At 40.9% G+C, this 14410-nt stretch overlaps 1 protein-coding gene across 1 annotated transcript in view; it reads left to right on the forward strand.

Annotated features, from left to right (window-relative positions):
• The window catches only part of b4galnt4a (beta-1,4-N-acetyl-galactosaminyl transferase 4a), a 127519-nt gene that overhangs the window by 107459 nt on the left and 5650 nt on the right, over window positions 1-14410 (forward strand). The window contains exons 9-14 of the mRNA XM_069701857.1: window positions 8283-8349; window positions 10662-10826; window positions 11115-11224; window positions 11796-11896; window positions 12256-12329; window positions 12435-13977. Coding sequence (XP_069557958.1) covers window positions 8283-8349; window positions 10662-10826; window positions 11115-11224; window positions 11796-11896; window positions 12256-12329; window positions 12435-13977 — 2060 coding nt within the window. The remainder of the gene's footprint in view (window positions 1-8282; window positions 8350-10661; window positions 10827-11114; window positions 11225-11795; window positions 11897-12255; window positions 12330-12434; window positions 13978-14410) is intronic.

Consider the following 14410-nt stretch of genomic DNA (forward strand, 5'->3'; position numbering starts at 1 on the left):
ACCATCTGGATCTTTGTCAGTGAAACACAGGACCTTTCCGCCAGCCTAATGGAAACCATCTATTGCTAGCAATGTGACAGGATGAAGGAAAGTGTCGGCCATTAAACAGTATGATTTAGAGGAAGAGGGAGTGAGAGAAAGAAGAGAAGAAAGTCACGCCTTAATTAGCAATGGCAAGTTTATGGACAGGTGGGCATGTGGGATTTAAATGCAGGATTTTAATGGCCCTGTTTTAGCACTTCTGCCAAGCCGAGTTTAAAACTGCCCACCAATTAATACACACCCATGTCTGCGCACTCACACACCCATCCACCCAGCCTCTGCACAGTCATGAGTGTAATCACAGAGGCAAAACCATATGCACGGGCCTCTCAACATCTGCCTCACGCCTTGCCCTCTCAATATAAATCAACAGTGGTCCAAGAAACCTGAATCCAGCTGGTAAAGTTCTGGACATTGTCTTTTACTTTGGAAATAAATCAGCTTTTCCTTCGTTTCTCTACCACTTCACCAGTTTCTTTTTTTAGTCTAGTTCAGCATGTCTTTTTTTTAATTTTTTAATTTTTTTTGTCTATGATACATGAATTACATATGTTTTACCTTAGGACATTTTTTTTAAACATATAAATGGACAAACATACAAATATCCATTTACTGGATAGCACTGGATACCATCGCACTTATTTTAAATTTAAAAGACAGGTTTATAATTCTGTTTATAAGAGATATGATTTCCTCCATAGATCTTTAACCATGTTGCAGTCATATAACATGTGTACCATCGTTCCAATTTCTTCATGACAGCGCCAACATAGGTCATCATCTCAAAGTTTGAGCCATTCTTCTACTTCAGCATGTCTAATACATAAGGAGTTATATTCTTTGCTTTGTTTCACTTTGAGGTTTTTTCTAGATTTTCCTTCACCTATTCAGATTCTTTTTTTTCAGCTATATCTTGTTGTCCTTTTTATCTCGTTTACTGCACTTTTTATCATCACAATGCACCCATAGAATTGTTTTATCTACATTTTTAAAAGCATTTAAAAATTCCAGATTAAGATGAAATTAGTTTTGTGTTCATTAAATGTTACCCTTGTCTTTTGGCTCCTTCTTTACAATGTATGTGTCATGTATGTAAATGTATAGAAAGCATTAACCTTTACCTCATTGATACTCTTTTAGTAGAATGTTATCAATACACTACCATGTTTTTGTTTTTTTTATCGTATCCTCCAGAGGGCACTGTTAATGCCACTCAATACAACTAAAATGATTGCAGGGTGATCCACCAGGTTCTCTCTCTTAATTAAAATGAAAAGTGCAAGATGTAAATGTTAATCCTCCGCGGAATTACTTCTCATGATTGTGAAAATGTATAACTAATTATTATCCTCATTCATATTTCATTCAAAAACCTGTAGACAGACACTTACTCACTTGAAGCCTAAAGGGATTTAAAGCAGTTAGCGGAGCTAATTTTTTTTATCCCTCTTCTGTCTTCTATGCCAGCTTCTCCTTTGTCATTGTGCAGATTTGATCAGACACATCCCAAAGAGCACCATCCCACACATGACATGCCGTTTCAACATTAGAAAGGGAGCTATGTAGAGCCTTGTCACCCACATTCATCGTGTCCTTGTCATGTTAACTTTCATATCCTTACACTATCTTCACCCTGTCCTACTGAATGCCTCTCTATGCCACCAAATATTGCAGAGAAGCTGCTTGTTATCTGGAAAGTCAAATTATCTTTGGAAATTATGACCTATGCACTAAATTAAATTTAACAGCCTTGAGGAAGTGGCATTTTCTCAGAATGACAAACTTGAAATGACCCTAAGATCAACCAGTGTTTCCTTGTTAGTTCCCTGATCCCCATTCTCTCTCATAGCTCCAGGGTTTTATGTTTGTCACAGCCTCTGCACGTTTTAAATCTGCCGTTGGCTGTGTAGGTGTGGCAGTTTTACATTTTGTCATCATGTGTGAGTTGTCAAGCTGATTTATCAAGATGAGATTGTTTCTTCGTCTCTATTTTATCCATATTTGTATTCAGGTCAGGCTTGTTATTCCTGTGGGATTTCTTCTCCAGTAAGCGTTATGTTTTCCAAAGTACCTGCATGTCCTTGTCATGAGTTTTACTCATGTGGTTCCAGAGGAAACACATGGCTATGACTCTCTGTCATGTACATTTGGCTTGATGTGAATCTAGTGAGAGTGTTAGTATGACTAACTAGTTTCTCCTCAGGGCACACTGGCCACACTGTAGATGCTGTCACTATGACGTGCTGGTAATTGGTATGGATATTGGGCTCATTTGTCTTTCTGAAATGTCTGGTCTGAGAGACTTTGGCTAATGTATAATTCAACATGGAAAATCAAACACCCCGTCTCTGTATCCTCCTCCTCATCACTCTTTGAATATTGTTCCGTCATCCCCAGGCAAGACATAATATGACATGAAAAACAAGCCCCTGTTTTCATGTCACTGACGAGGAATGTAGAGTGGCATTTATCCTTTAACATGTAAATGTTAACTTCTATTTACTTGTCAATTGAAATAAGAGGATAATCATTCAGGAGCTTTATGTAATTGTTTCCATACTGTAATTTTTAGTTAGCTTTTTGTAGTCAGGTGTTTTTTTCGGCATTTCTTCATTGTCTACATCCTCGTCATCTTTGATTGTATGACGATTCTGCTATAGTCTCGGCAAAGCATCAAAACACCAACAGTCTTACATGTCTTCTGCTCTCTGTTGGGGTGGTATTTGTTCAGAGCCTGTCAGGAGTCTTGATGCTCTGCTGCCAGGCGCCTGTCAATGGGCAGCACAGTAGCTCCACACTGCAGATTTTCCATCATCGCGAATGTTAAAATTCACTCTTTGTTTCTCTTCCTACCAAAGCTGTCATAACTTTTCTTGCATCCCATCAGTAAAGGGAACTTTTTCTTGCCATCTCTTGTCATCTCACAAATGTTATTCATTCTTCTTGAGAAACAAATGTATCATCTCTAATCTCTAAACCAGGGCTTAACCACTGACTTGAATGGCTGACTCTATCTAACAAAAGCTAGTAAAATATAAATGTTCTTCCACAGTGAAGAGTAATAAAAGCAGCTTGCCCTAAAAGGACTGCGTTCACTTTCTTGGAGCACGGTTTAGGCTGTCTTGTACAGTGAGCATGATTTCTATGAAAGGTTTTCAAGGTTTGTGCATTTTCACAAAATTCAAGATATCTTGATAAACAATCTTCTCATCTAACTCTCAGGTAGAAAGCAAAAAAGTGTACTTCCCAAAATGTTGTGTACAAAATGTCTGGAGTTGCATTAGAAATAAAAAGAGACACTTTCCCCCCCCCCGAGCCAAAAAAATAAACAGTGAATCAGAGAGACAAACAGTGAAATGTTGTTAACATGTACTCTCATTAGCTTGTTAGCTGCCACTTTGCTTTCTTTGCACCACAGCTACGGGACATAATTCTTAGCTTGTTAGCAACATGTCATTCTCTATGAAGTCACCATTGCTTTGACTGAATGGTCGTCTGGCAACCGAAACACAAAGACGTGTCAATGAGAGCACCTGCACTGTGTTCTACCTTTCATTGAAATGGTTCATAAGGTTTATTAATTATCCCGGCAACAGTGAGAATTGTGTCTTTCAGCTCAGTAACAACCACTGCGAGTTGTCTTAGTATTTAGAGAACTTAGTGTGGACCAAATACCTGCAGTTATTAATCATGCTGTGTATCAGAAAAGCATACACAATGTCATGCTGTCAAATTGAGCTGTGCTTGTTAGCTCTGCAAGACTTTATTTTTATGTAATGGGCACATCGGAGCCTGCTTACCACAGTCTTTTTCTTGATCTTCTTTCCTCTCCCTTTCTGCATCCACTCATGATAACACAATGCTAACAAACAAGCCTTCCTCTGATTATATATCCTCCTCTATCGCTGATTTCACCTTGACTCATTTCCCAACACCTTTTGTCTCACAATTCAACTTGGAAATCTTAGACCACTTTATCTTGTGTACATCTATATTTATCGTTCTAGATTATATATACTGTATACTATATGTTTAAAGGATAAGACTTGTGTTCTCTTTATATCGCTTCAAATACAACAATACCTTATTTTGTCTCTCAATATTTTATAACTATCTTTTCTACCCTCTTTATGGCACTCAACTCTAACCTCATTTGTTAAAACGCAAGATGTAAATTCTTTAAAGATGTGTCACAAATGTATTAGGGCCAATTATGAAGTTCAGAGACTCCTCCCTGCAACTTCTGTCCCTGCCCAAAAAAATACTGTCACAAATTTTAACATGTTCTCTCTACTCAAGTTTCAGGTCCATAGTAAAATTGCAAATGTGCAAATGCTAGTGGTCAACAAACCACGTGTAACTGATTTTGATCAAGCGATGTGACTTGGAATACGTACTAAAGGGGTTAAAGCTTCCCCCCTGCTCCCTGCATGTCACATTGTTGAACTCTGTTTGCGTGCAACAACAGCAGTCTTGGAACTTTTTGATTGCCCCTTGTGTAGATTTATTTTTAATAAACTATTAATTTTCTAAAACCTATCTGTACTAATGTTTTGGCAACTGTAACACTTATTAATACTTGAATTTGTTTGTATATTTGCATCTGTGGAATGACTGAAAACTAAATGCAGTGTCATTCAGGAACCCGTCATTCAGTGCAGATGTGGCATATTAATAGTTTTTTTTGTAAATCTTTAAATGTTTTACAAAAATTGAGGCGTATATCAGGATTTGGCTACATAGACTACACTTTTTGGAAGGATCGATATATTGTCCGCTTTGGTCTTTTTTTGCTGGATTTCTTTACAATTACAAAAATGTAAAATCACCATTTATGATCTCCAATATTTGTGTGTCATTTGGCAACTGCAGTGACTTTAATCACAATCATACAATTCCCAGCTTCTCTTGTACTCAGACAAATTGAAGTGACTGTCCAAGCTCATCCAAACTAGGCTAAATAGAGGCTAAATAAATAAATAACAACTTGCGTTTTTCCCCTAGGCAGGTGTCGCCAGGCTTGTTAACATCTGTCTTGTTCTGCTGTCCACTCTGCCAGGGATATTTTTTTTTTCTGTTCACCATTTTGGGCCTAAAGCCAGGTGTGTGTGTGTGTCAGTAAGACACAGTGAAAGAGAGAAAATAGATAGAAAGCACAAAGTGAACCTCTCTGTCCTCTACAGAACAAATGGACAGGCAAAACAACTGTACAGCCTTTAAGATCAAAGTACAAAAGGGGACATAATAATGACAAAAATAGTTTATTCCCAGGAAAATGCATTACAGGCCTGTTTTCAAATGAATAGAAATGTTTCCTTTATTGTAATGTTATTCGAACCTCAAATTTCAAGGGATTTTTACGTGAACTTGGAAAGGTCAGAAAGTTCCATTGTGCCATTACCTCCTGTGTGTCACATTAACCAAACAACTTCATGTCCAAAGTGCCTCAGGCTCTGGGGTAAACCATTGAATTGAAGAAACAAACACGGCAACCAGCAGTCAGCTCTTTCAGAAGCAATATACTCGCAATCATAAATACATGCCTGATGGAACGAGAGGCAAAGTACTCCTCTGTGTGGGCTTGTATGTTGGAATGAAAGAGCAGTATGTGTGTGCCTCTAGTGGGCAAGAAACCACACAGTATGAGCGGGACCAATACCCACTTTAGGCCAGCTGATTGAAAACAATATCAGACCTTCATGTTTCAGTGGGTGGTCTGGGCCTGACGAAACAACACTGCTGGTCGCCCGTTGTCATTTTGCTCTGAAATTGGTACTTTTTATTATTTCCCCTTGGATATTGATTTTCTTTCCTCTCTGTTGAACTTGTAGGGCCAGCGCATGGGCCTCCGCTTCTTCCTGCTGCTTTCCGTCAACACTATTTTACAGACGACACACCCATGCACTCGGAGTGCACACCCTCATTCAAACATTCACTCAAAATACTGTGTGTATGTGCAAATATTAGGTGCTCACACACACACACACACACACACACACACACACACACACACACACACACACACACACACACACACACACACACACACACACACACACACACACACACACCAGGTTGAGGGAATTAATCACAATATATGAGGCCAGACGATGAACAAGAGACATTTTCACAAAGTTGTAAAAATGGCCGCTCCAGTGGTACAGACGTTTGTGTGTGTCCCGTGCTCTTAATGCTGATGGGACAGGAGCATTGTGGTGCTTCACTGAGACCTGAAAATAGATGAACCCTGTTATGACCCTTTCCCTACATAGCACTCATACAGCTTTGGAAAAAATTAAGAGACCACTCCAAATTTTTCTTAAATCAGCATCTCTACATGTATGGCAGCCATTCCATTCCAGTGTCTGTTGAATTCCAATACATGCACACCTGATTCTACTTATTGAGGTACTGATTAGGTCACCTGAACCAAATCTTATTTAATGAAGAAAAGTAGAAAAACCAGTGCTGTGGTCATCACTATCCTCTTACAATAGGACAAGCTGGATGGCAGAAACAGTACTAGTAGCTCAAAAGTAATTGGAATAAAACAAAAGTGACTATTGACCAAGCCAAAAGAGTTAAAAATAAAAGTTTTGAGTGATAAAAAGAAAGATTCAATTCTGGTTTTACTGGCAGAGGGATACAGGGAGTGTCAGGTTGCTTCCATCCTTAAAATTTCAAAGACGGCGGTTCATAAGAACATTGAAATGTAACAAAGACATCATTCGCTTGCACTTTTGACCTGTAAAGCAAATTCATTTTGAGTTGCATTTTCTTGCCGAAAAAGATGAGATGCGATTAAAAGCGCCGGAATAAAAACCTTGAACATTGACAGTGGATAGGATTTTTTTTGGTGAAACTACCATTACCAAGTCAAGAATGTTTTTTTTTTTTTTTTTTTTTTTAATTCAAGTAAAAGTCTCAACGATTAAACACTCACTTTGTTGTGTGTTTTGGTTAAGTGACAGCTCCTAAGATCAGGAGAAAGGCTTCCCTAATTCCTGTATCCTCACTCCCCCATATGGGAAATTGGTGAAGGGTGTCAGACCTCTTCCATAGAAGTTATTTTTGACATATCACTAAGAAAAGCGCAGGTGCCGATGGCAAAATGAATGATGGCTGAATTCCCTTTAGCGTCAGTGTTTTGATATTGTTCCTGCATCACTGCATGATGTTTAAAGACACTACACTAGACTGACACCACACTTTATAAATCTATTCAATTCGTTTTTTCTTGGTTGTTGTTTCAGTTGCCTAAAACTAAACCTTTTAAATTACAACTCTTATGTTGTCTCAACTTTATTTTGTCCTTCCTTTAGTCAGGCTGTGACAGCCTTCTGTTTTGACCTTGAAGACAACCACCCTGAAATAATGACACAATCCTGAAGCCTTTGGTGGCCTGCTGAGCTGCTCCCTGCTGCTGCTCAGCATGATCTTACGCTGTGTCCTTGTTTGTTGTTCTTACACATGTGCACCTCTGTGGGTATGTGCACTTCTGTATCAGTGTATAAGTGGGTGTAAATCGCTGGGTTTTGCGTGTCAGGAGTTGGTGCTACAATTATAGGCCACAAAAGTCTAAAATGGCATGTGTGTGTTTGTTGTGCATGTACATGTGGAGGCATTTGCATGAGCCTGAGGAGGGTGTTTATATTTGTATTCTCCAGCCGAGGGTTGCAAAATGACCTGTCTCCTGTGATTATATCCTCGGTAACCAGAAGTGACGAGGTAATTGTGAAATCTATTTAAAAGAATTGTAGCTTGTCTCTCTCTCTCTCTCTCTCTCTCTCTCTCTCTCTCTCTCTCTCTCTCTGTATTTGTTTCTCACCGTTTCTCTGTTCTCAGGTCATTACTAGATCTTCCTTCTTTACACCTACTCATCACCATGTATTCATACAGCCGTGTTCTTGCTTTGTTCACGGTCTATTTCTCAGGTTTTTTTGCTCTTGTTCGCGTCTCGTTTTTACCCCGTATGGCATAACATTTCTTGTTCTCTGTTTATGTGCCACATTTTCCTTTCTGTCTCCTCTTACTCTCTCTGGGTAAGTGTGTTTATACAAAAACCCCGGCATCAGATCGATCCTGTGATGTCGCTAAGATCAATAGCACAGAGAGTGTCACAGTAAAGCCAGCAAACAGTGATGGACGATTTCTGCTCACCTTCTACTTTTCACATGTTGCCATTTAGTTTTCTCTTCTCACTCAATCCTTTTTCTCTCACTCTGTCCTCTTAAAAACAGTGGCGTCCATTCCTGCCCGGTTTGAAATATGAAGTGATCGACTCCGTCTACATCTCCCTATACACAGGTAAGAGCTATTCATCTTTACTCATACAGTGCATCAAACTTTTGCCATGAAAGTAAAAAGTTCAAGGAGGAATTGTTAAATTGTCTTTTTTTGTTTTAGTTCCAGTTTTCTGATGTTTGTAGCTAATCCATGGGGCTCTATTAATACAAAAATATTAATTTTTTTTGTTTAGCAGAAAACTACCAAATAGAAAGAAGAAAAGATGCTACAAAAAACAAGAACTTCATTAGTCTAATGCTATTGATCAGTAGTTTAATGTCATAGAATGATCCTTTTTTTTTTTTTTTTAACCAAGATGTGCTTCTGTATTGTTCCTCAAATAATGTATTGTCTAGGTCTTAATCAAGGCTTAACATTTGCATTTTTCTTTATTTTATTGTTTCTTTCTTTTTCACACGGCCATGGCAGATCTCACTTTGAGAACACAGCATTTCTTCTCTATGTGGGGCCAAACAGAAGATTCCGAATCTAATAAATGCTAAATTTTTCTCTATAGAAGTCATTCGTAGCAGAGATGAGAACACTAGCTCCTGAGTAGATGTCCAACCTCCATAGCTCCAAGAATAGCAGTGCGTCAAAAGGTTTCTGTATAGTTAACAGGGGAAAATATCAGCTGCACACAAAATGATGTGTGGTGTTGTCATTTTGGGTGAAGCTGCAGTGTTCTGTGGATATATGCCAAATCCTGCCGTCTTGTTTGTGACAAGCTGTGACAGAGAAGAATGAGGCCTCATACAGTATATGAGGTCACTTGCTGGATTCAAGCGTGACCATCCCCTCATGTGTGTCCCTCCACCCATCCATGCCTTCTCCTCCCTTCGAGTCACGCCCTCTCACTAGTTTTCTCCATGCTCTCACTCTGGAAAGTATTTGGTATTCAATCCAGTTTGAGAGAAACATTTGTTAGTTTGCTTTGAGACACTTGTTCTCTGTGTTAACTCAGTTTAATTAGATCTCTGATTGGCTTTCAGTTAACATCATTGTGGTTTTCATTAACTGAAGCACCTCATGAGGAGCATATTATTTTCTTGGTGCTCCATGCACTTCAACAGCTTCATTTCCACAGAGATGGGTGGCTCAGCAACCAGTGTCACATTGTATAAATACTGTACACCCACATGCGGTATGTTTTGACATGAGACTGAGAGGCGATCCCCAAACTTTTTGAGCTCATGTTCAGTCTCTTTAAAACTACAAATAATCGTGTCAAACTCCCAGAATGCTCATCTAAATTGTTTTCTACTTCTTCTCCTTGAATTAAGTCATGATTTATATCAGCATAATTGGGAGGACAGCTTGCTACAGTTCTAAAACAATTACTCACAGGCACAAACCGAATACATCTCTTTGTTACTGTGATAATACTCTCTATTTTATTATTTTGTATGATTCATTTGGAAATACACATAAAAATTAAGCCCAAATAGAAGCTGTGAATATGTAAAGTTACACAATCACAAACACATAAACTCTGACATTTACTACGGACACCAGGGAATTCAAATAAGCAATAAATGGTATCTGTGTTAGTGTGGTATTTCTCTGGTGGAGAAAGTCTATCTGTACTGTTTTGCTGTACATAAATTAGTGCTGTAGTTTCTATGATAACCCACTTACATAACATGTGAAACATGATGCAAATTTACCAAAAGAAAGAGAATGTAGTTTCATTGTGTTGTTTGTCTGTCTGCTTGTTTTGAGGATCTCAGTAACACAGATAATTAGTTAGTCTCTGCAACGCTTGTGTGTAGTGGAAACCGAGAATGTGATCAACAGATGTCTTTTTGTTAGAAAATAGCAAATTTAGGCTTTTTCTGTGCATACAAACACACACTGAACGTGCACACACTCCACCCTCTGGAGGATAAAAATGATGCTGACCACCCTGTTAATTATAAAGCATTTCTCCCATCAGGCCCTGCTCCTGACATGCCATTAATCACACATGCTCTCTCCTCCTTTCCTGCTATCGATTGGTATAATTATAACTCTGCTCAGTTCTGTTTTTGTTTACTACCAACTTTATTTTTTGATCCTCACTTCTCAGGTTTTGTTACTGCTTTCCTCCTATTGTCCTAACCCTTTGCCTCTCTTTTTGTCTTTTTTTATCCCCCCCAATCCTTTCTTAGACAGTAAACATATATGGTTGCGACACATACACTTTTTTTTTCAACAGTATCATCAGATTTATCAATTATTAAAAGCATCAAAAGTGAATGCAATAATGAATCCTCCCCGCTTCCTCTTCCACACCATCTCTTGCTCTAACTGTATACCTGTCTATCACGTTTTTGTTTTTTGTTTTTTTTCAGATGAGTCTGCTCTGAAGATGAACAGTGTAGACCACATCCCACAGACTTTGGCCAGTCACATCCGTCTCCCAGAGGAGTCTCAACCCCAGGCTCTGGAGAGAGGCAGCTTCGTACCTCATGGCGCTGACATGCTGAAGCCGGATCCAAGGGACACCTTCTACAGCAGTAAATCTGCCACTCATTATTTCGTGCTTCCCCTCTTTTTCTGTCCTGTCGTTTACTCTGACTGCCTGCTCGACTGTCTGGCTCACCGTCTCTGGCGCTGTCATTTTAGCTGGATTCAAACTGTCATTTTGTCTGGTCGGCTGTGTTAAATTGTTTTGTGTTTTCTGCCTTTTTCTGTCACTACTCTGATAATCTCCCAGATTTCTGACTTTTTAAAGCATATTTGTTTGGCTACGCTGTTAAATATTGACCTCCCCTTCCTCTCTCTCTCTCTGTCTCTCTCTTCAGTCCCAATGATCGACCCCTCTCGCCTGGAAAACGTTCTCCCCGCTTGTCTCTACTCTCCAACCTATGTAGTCAAAGATTTTCCCATCGCCAGATACCAGGGCCTGCAGTTTGTAAGTCCCCTTCCATCTGGGTCACAAAAGAATGGCATTTTTCTCGCTATCAGTTTGTGTGAGGCAGCGTGGGTTTGAATCGCCAGTTCTTGCTCAAATTAGACTTGTGGGGTCATCAGAAGTGCATCCAGTTGCGGCAGTAGCCTTTCAACCTGCTGAGAAGTAGTTCCTTCACAGAGTCATTGTAATATTTACATCAAGTGGACAGAGAACAGAGAAGGTGCGTCCATGTTGGTTTTGAGATTACCACTGCTTCAATCTCTGTATCAGACAAAGCATAAAGGAAGAAGGCAGCCAGTAGTGTTGAGCGCTGCTCCCCCCTTTAGGGCAACACAAGTTACTGCAGCAGCTGCAAGAAAGAAGGATGAACTGGAAATAAGAACCACTCGTCACACAGCAAATCTGTTTTACATTTGACACCTAAACAATGGTGTGTAGAGTGACTGATTTTAATTAAAGTCTGGTGTTAATCCAAACCTCACAGAATACTGACAAATAGAAATTGACTCCTCTTCCTGGTAGTGTTTTCTAGGATCGTTGCCTTTTTGATTGACATTTAATTGTTCTTCAGGTCTATCTGTCTTTCGTCTACCCCAATGACTTCACACGTCTCACCCACATGGAGCGAGAGAACAAGTGTTTCTACAGAGAGTCCCCCATCTACTTGGAGAAGTAAGGACATTACTGCTTTTATCTGTTGGAGAGCTAAGGGGACATTTGTCTCTGTCTTGTATATATGAGGCAGTACACTGATTATGCAGAATAAGTGTTCAAATGTCTGTGAATTTGATCGCAGTGATTAATGTGACCTCTCACTCAGAGATTAACTTTATTGTGCTGCAAGACACATTGAAAATTCAACCTTCTGTTAATACATGTGGTCGTGTGTGTGTGTGTGTGTGTGTGTGTGTGTGTGTGTGTGTGTGTGTGTGTGTGTGTGTGTGTGTGTGTGTGTGTGTGTGTGTGTGTGTGTGTGTGTGTGCGTGCATGCGTGCGTGTGTGTGTGTGTTACATCTTGTTTTGTCTGCTAGGTTTGGTTTCTACAAATACATGAAGATGGATGAGGAAGAAGACGACAGACCGTTCTTCTTTCCCAACCCAGATGGTAACTAATAATGAGCAAACACACATTCATACATGCTCCCAGACAAGTATACATCCACACATGTGCGCACACACATTCAAATTTGAGTCTCCTTCATGTTTCTAGATTTCCTAGAGGAAGAGGAGATGGTAGATGCAGAGGATGAAGCAGAGATCGTTGGCACACAGTCGCCCAAAAAGCCCTCTAATCCCAGCCAGACCGGCCATACCTCAAACCCTTCTCATCAGCACTCAAAGCCTGGGCCCACACCAGCTGGCCGAGAAGAGGAGGAAGAAGAGGAAGACCCTAATGATGAAGAGGAGGGAGCAGTCAACAGTATCATACACTCCAGAGAAAAGAGACATTTTCCTCACAGAGATAGACAGATGGGGAGGGATCTGGACAGAGAATGGGGAAGAGATCACACCAGGGGGAATATGAGACAGGATACCAGCAAGGGACTTGAAGAGGCCCAACTAAGGGTTCTTCAGCCCGACATGGACAGTGTGGTTAGAGGTCGCTCTCTTTCCGGGATGCACACTGGTCCTGCAGAGCTCGACCCTGTCAGAAAAGGAACGGGTGGTGGAGGAGGAGAGAAGGGAGCTGAGACACGGCCTAAACTCAGCAAGTCCTCGCTTCTTTTCCCCCAAAAGTCCTCCCTCTCCGCCCTCGCCAGCAGAGCCCGGCAGATCCTCAGCAACTCCGCCCATAGCAACCACCTCCACGATAACAACAATAAGCTCACTGGAAACAAGAAGGAGAAGAGGGAGCAGAACAAGATCTACATCACCAGGCCCCGGCCTGCAAAGGAGAGGGAGAAGGAGAGGGAGAGGGAGCAGCGTCGAGAGAGGAGGGAGGAGAGGGCATCTCGCCACCCGAGAGAGGTTTTCCCAGGAGTCTTTTTGTACCAAACTGGGAAAACCACCAGACTGGTCAACCTGGGGGCCAAAGCACATGGTGGTGGAGGTGTAAACGGAGGCAGGAGCCTAATTAGTGCCCCTCAGCTCTGGCCCAACCCCCCCACAAAAGAAGGTAAGGCATCCTCTCACAATGGAAGCATCAGCATACAGAATGAAAGTGTACAGAAGTCTAGCAACAAAGCAGCAGGTGCAAAACAACCAGCGAGAAGCAAAAGGAAAGGGGAGTCCCAGGATTTAAAGAGTACCATCACAGCTGATCTACCTAGAAAAGGAGAGCTCCTCATTAAACGATCCTATCACCAAGATCCCCCTCCTCCTCCTCTGGTTACCCCGTCAAGGTTAAACTCTACAGAAAACGCAATCCAAGGTCAATCACAGGTCACTTCTTATCTCCGGACTTCAGAGATTACAGAGTCCCAGCAGCAGCCAGACCCAGACCACAACCCAGCAAACTTGGGCCAAGATACAAACCGCTCTAATCCTGAACCTGACCGTGATACCGAGCCAGAGCCAGAGGAGGGCGAAATGTCGGACTACAGCTACGAGGAGGTCGAGGCTCGGCCAGGTTGGGCAGAGGAGAGCATCAACTGGCAAAGGACCTTCTCAGTCAATCCGATGGACTTTGAGCTGCTGCGCTCTGACTGGAATGATCTGCGCTGCAATGTATCTGGCAACCTCCAGCTGGCAGAGAGTGAGGTGGTGGACGTGCTGGCACAGTATATGGAGAAACTCAATGAGCGCAATGGAGGGTGAGTATAAAGGGGAGGGAGGGGGAATAATATGAGACAAAGAGGGCTTATGTTTCTCTGCAACCTTGCAAGTTCAAATGCGTTTTTTTATGTAAAGTCCAAATTAATTTAACGGAGAACATATTGGTCATGCCCTGGTGCTTTGACGTCTGGTTAGTAGACCTCAGTGTACCGATTACCATTTTCTACAGTAGTGCTTACAAACCTCGATGTGATCTGCGTGAAGTAGTTTCTGTTTTCATTTTCCGCCTCCATCAACTATGCTAACTTCGCAGCGCCACAGATAATGAGCGTTTCTGAAGTGGTCTGCCTATACAATAATGAACCCAGTTGTTACAATGATGTATGAAATAGTGTTTTCTTTGTTTCATATCCTATTTCCGAGTGTTTACAACTGTTGTGTGTTTTCTTAATGTTTTCCATCTGTGCCGCA

The sequence above is a fragment of the Brachyistius frenatus genome, unplaced genomic scaffold (genome assembly GCF_029030835.1).
Source record: "Brachyistius frenatus isolate BFR_SWC_R1_liver_20210118 unplaced genomic scaffold, ASM2903083v1 Contig_39, whole genome shotgun sequence".
NCBI lineage: Eukaryota > Metazoa > Chordata > Actinopteri > Embiotocidae > Brachyistius > Brachyistius frenatus.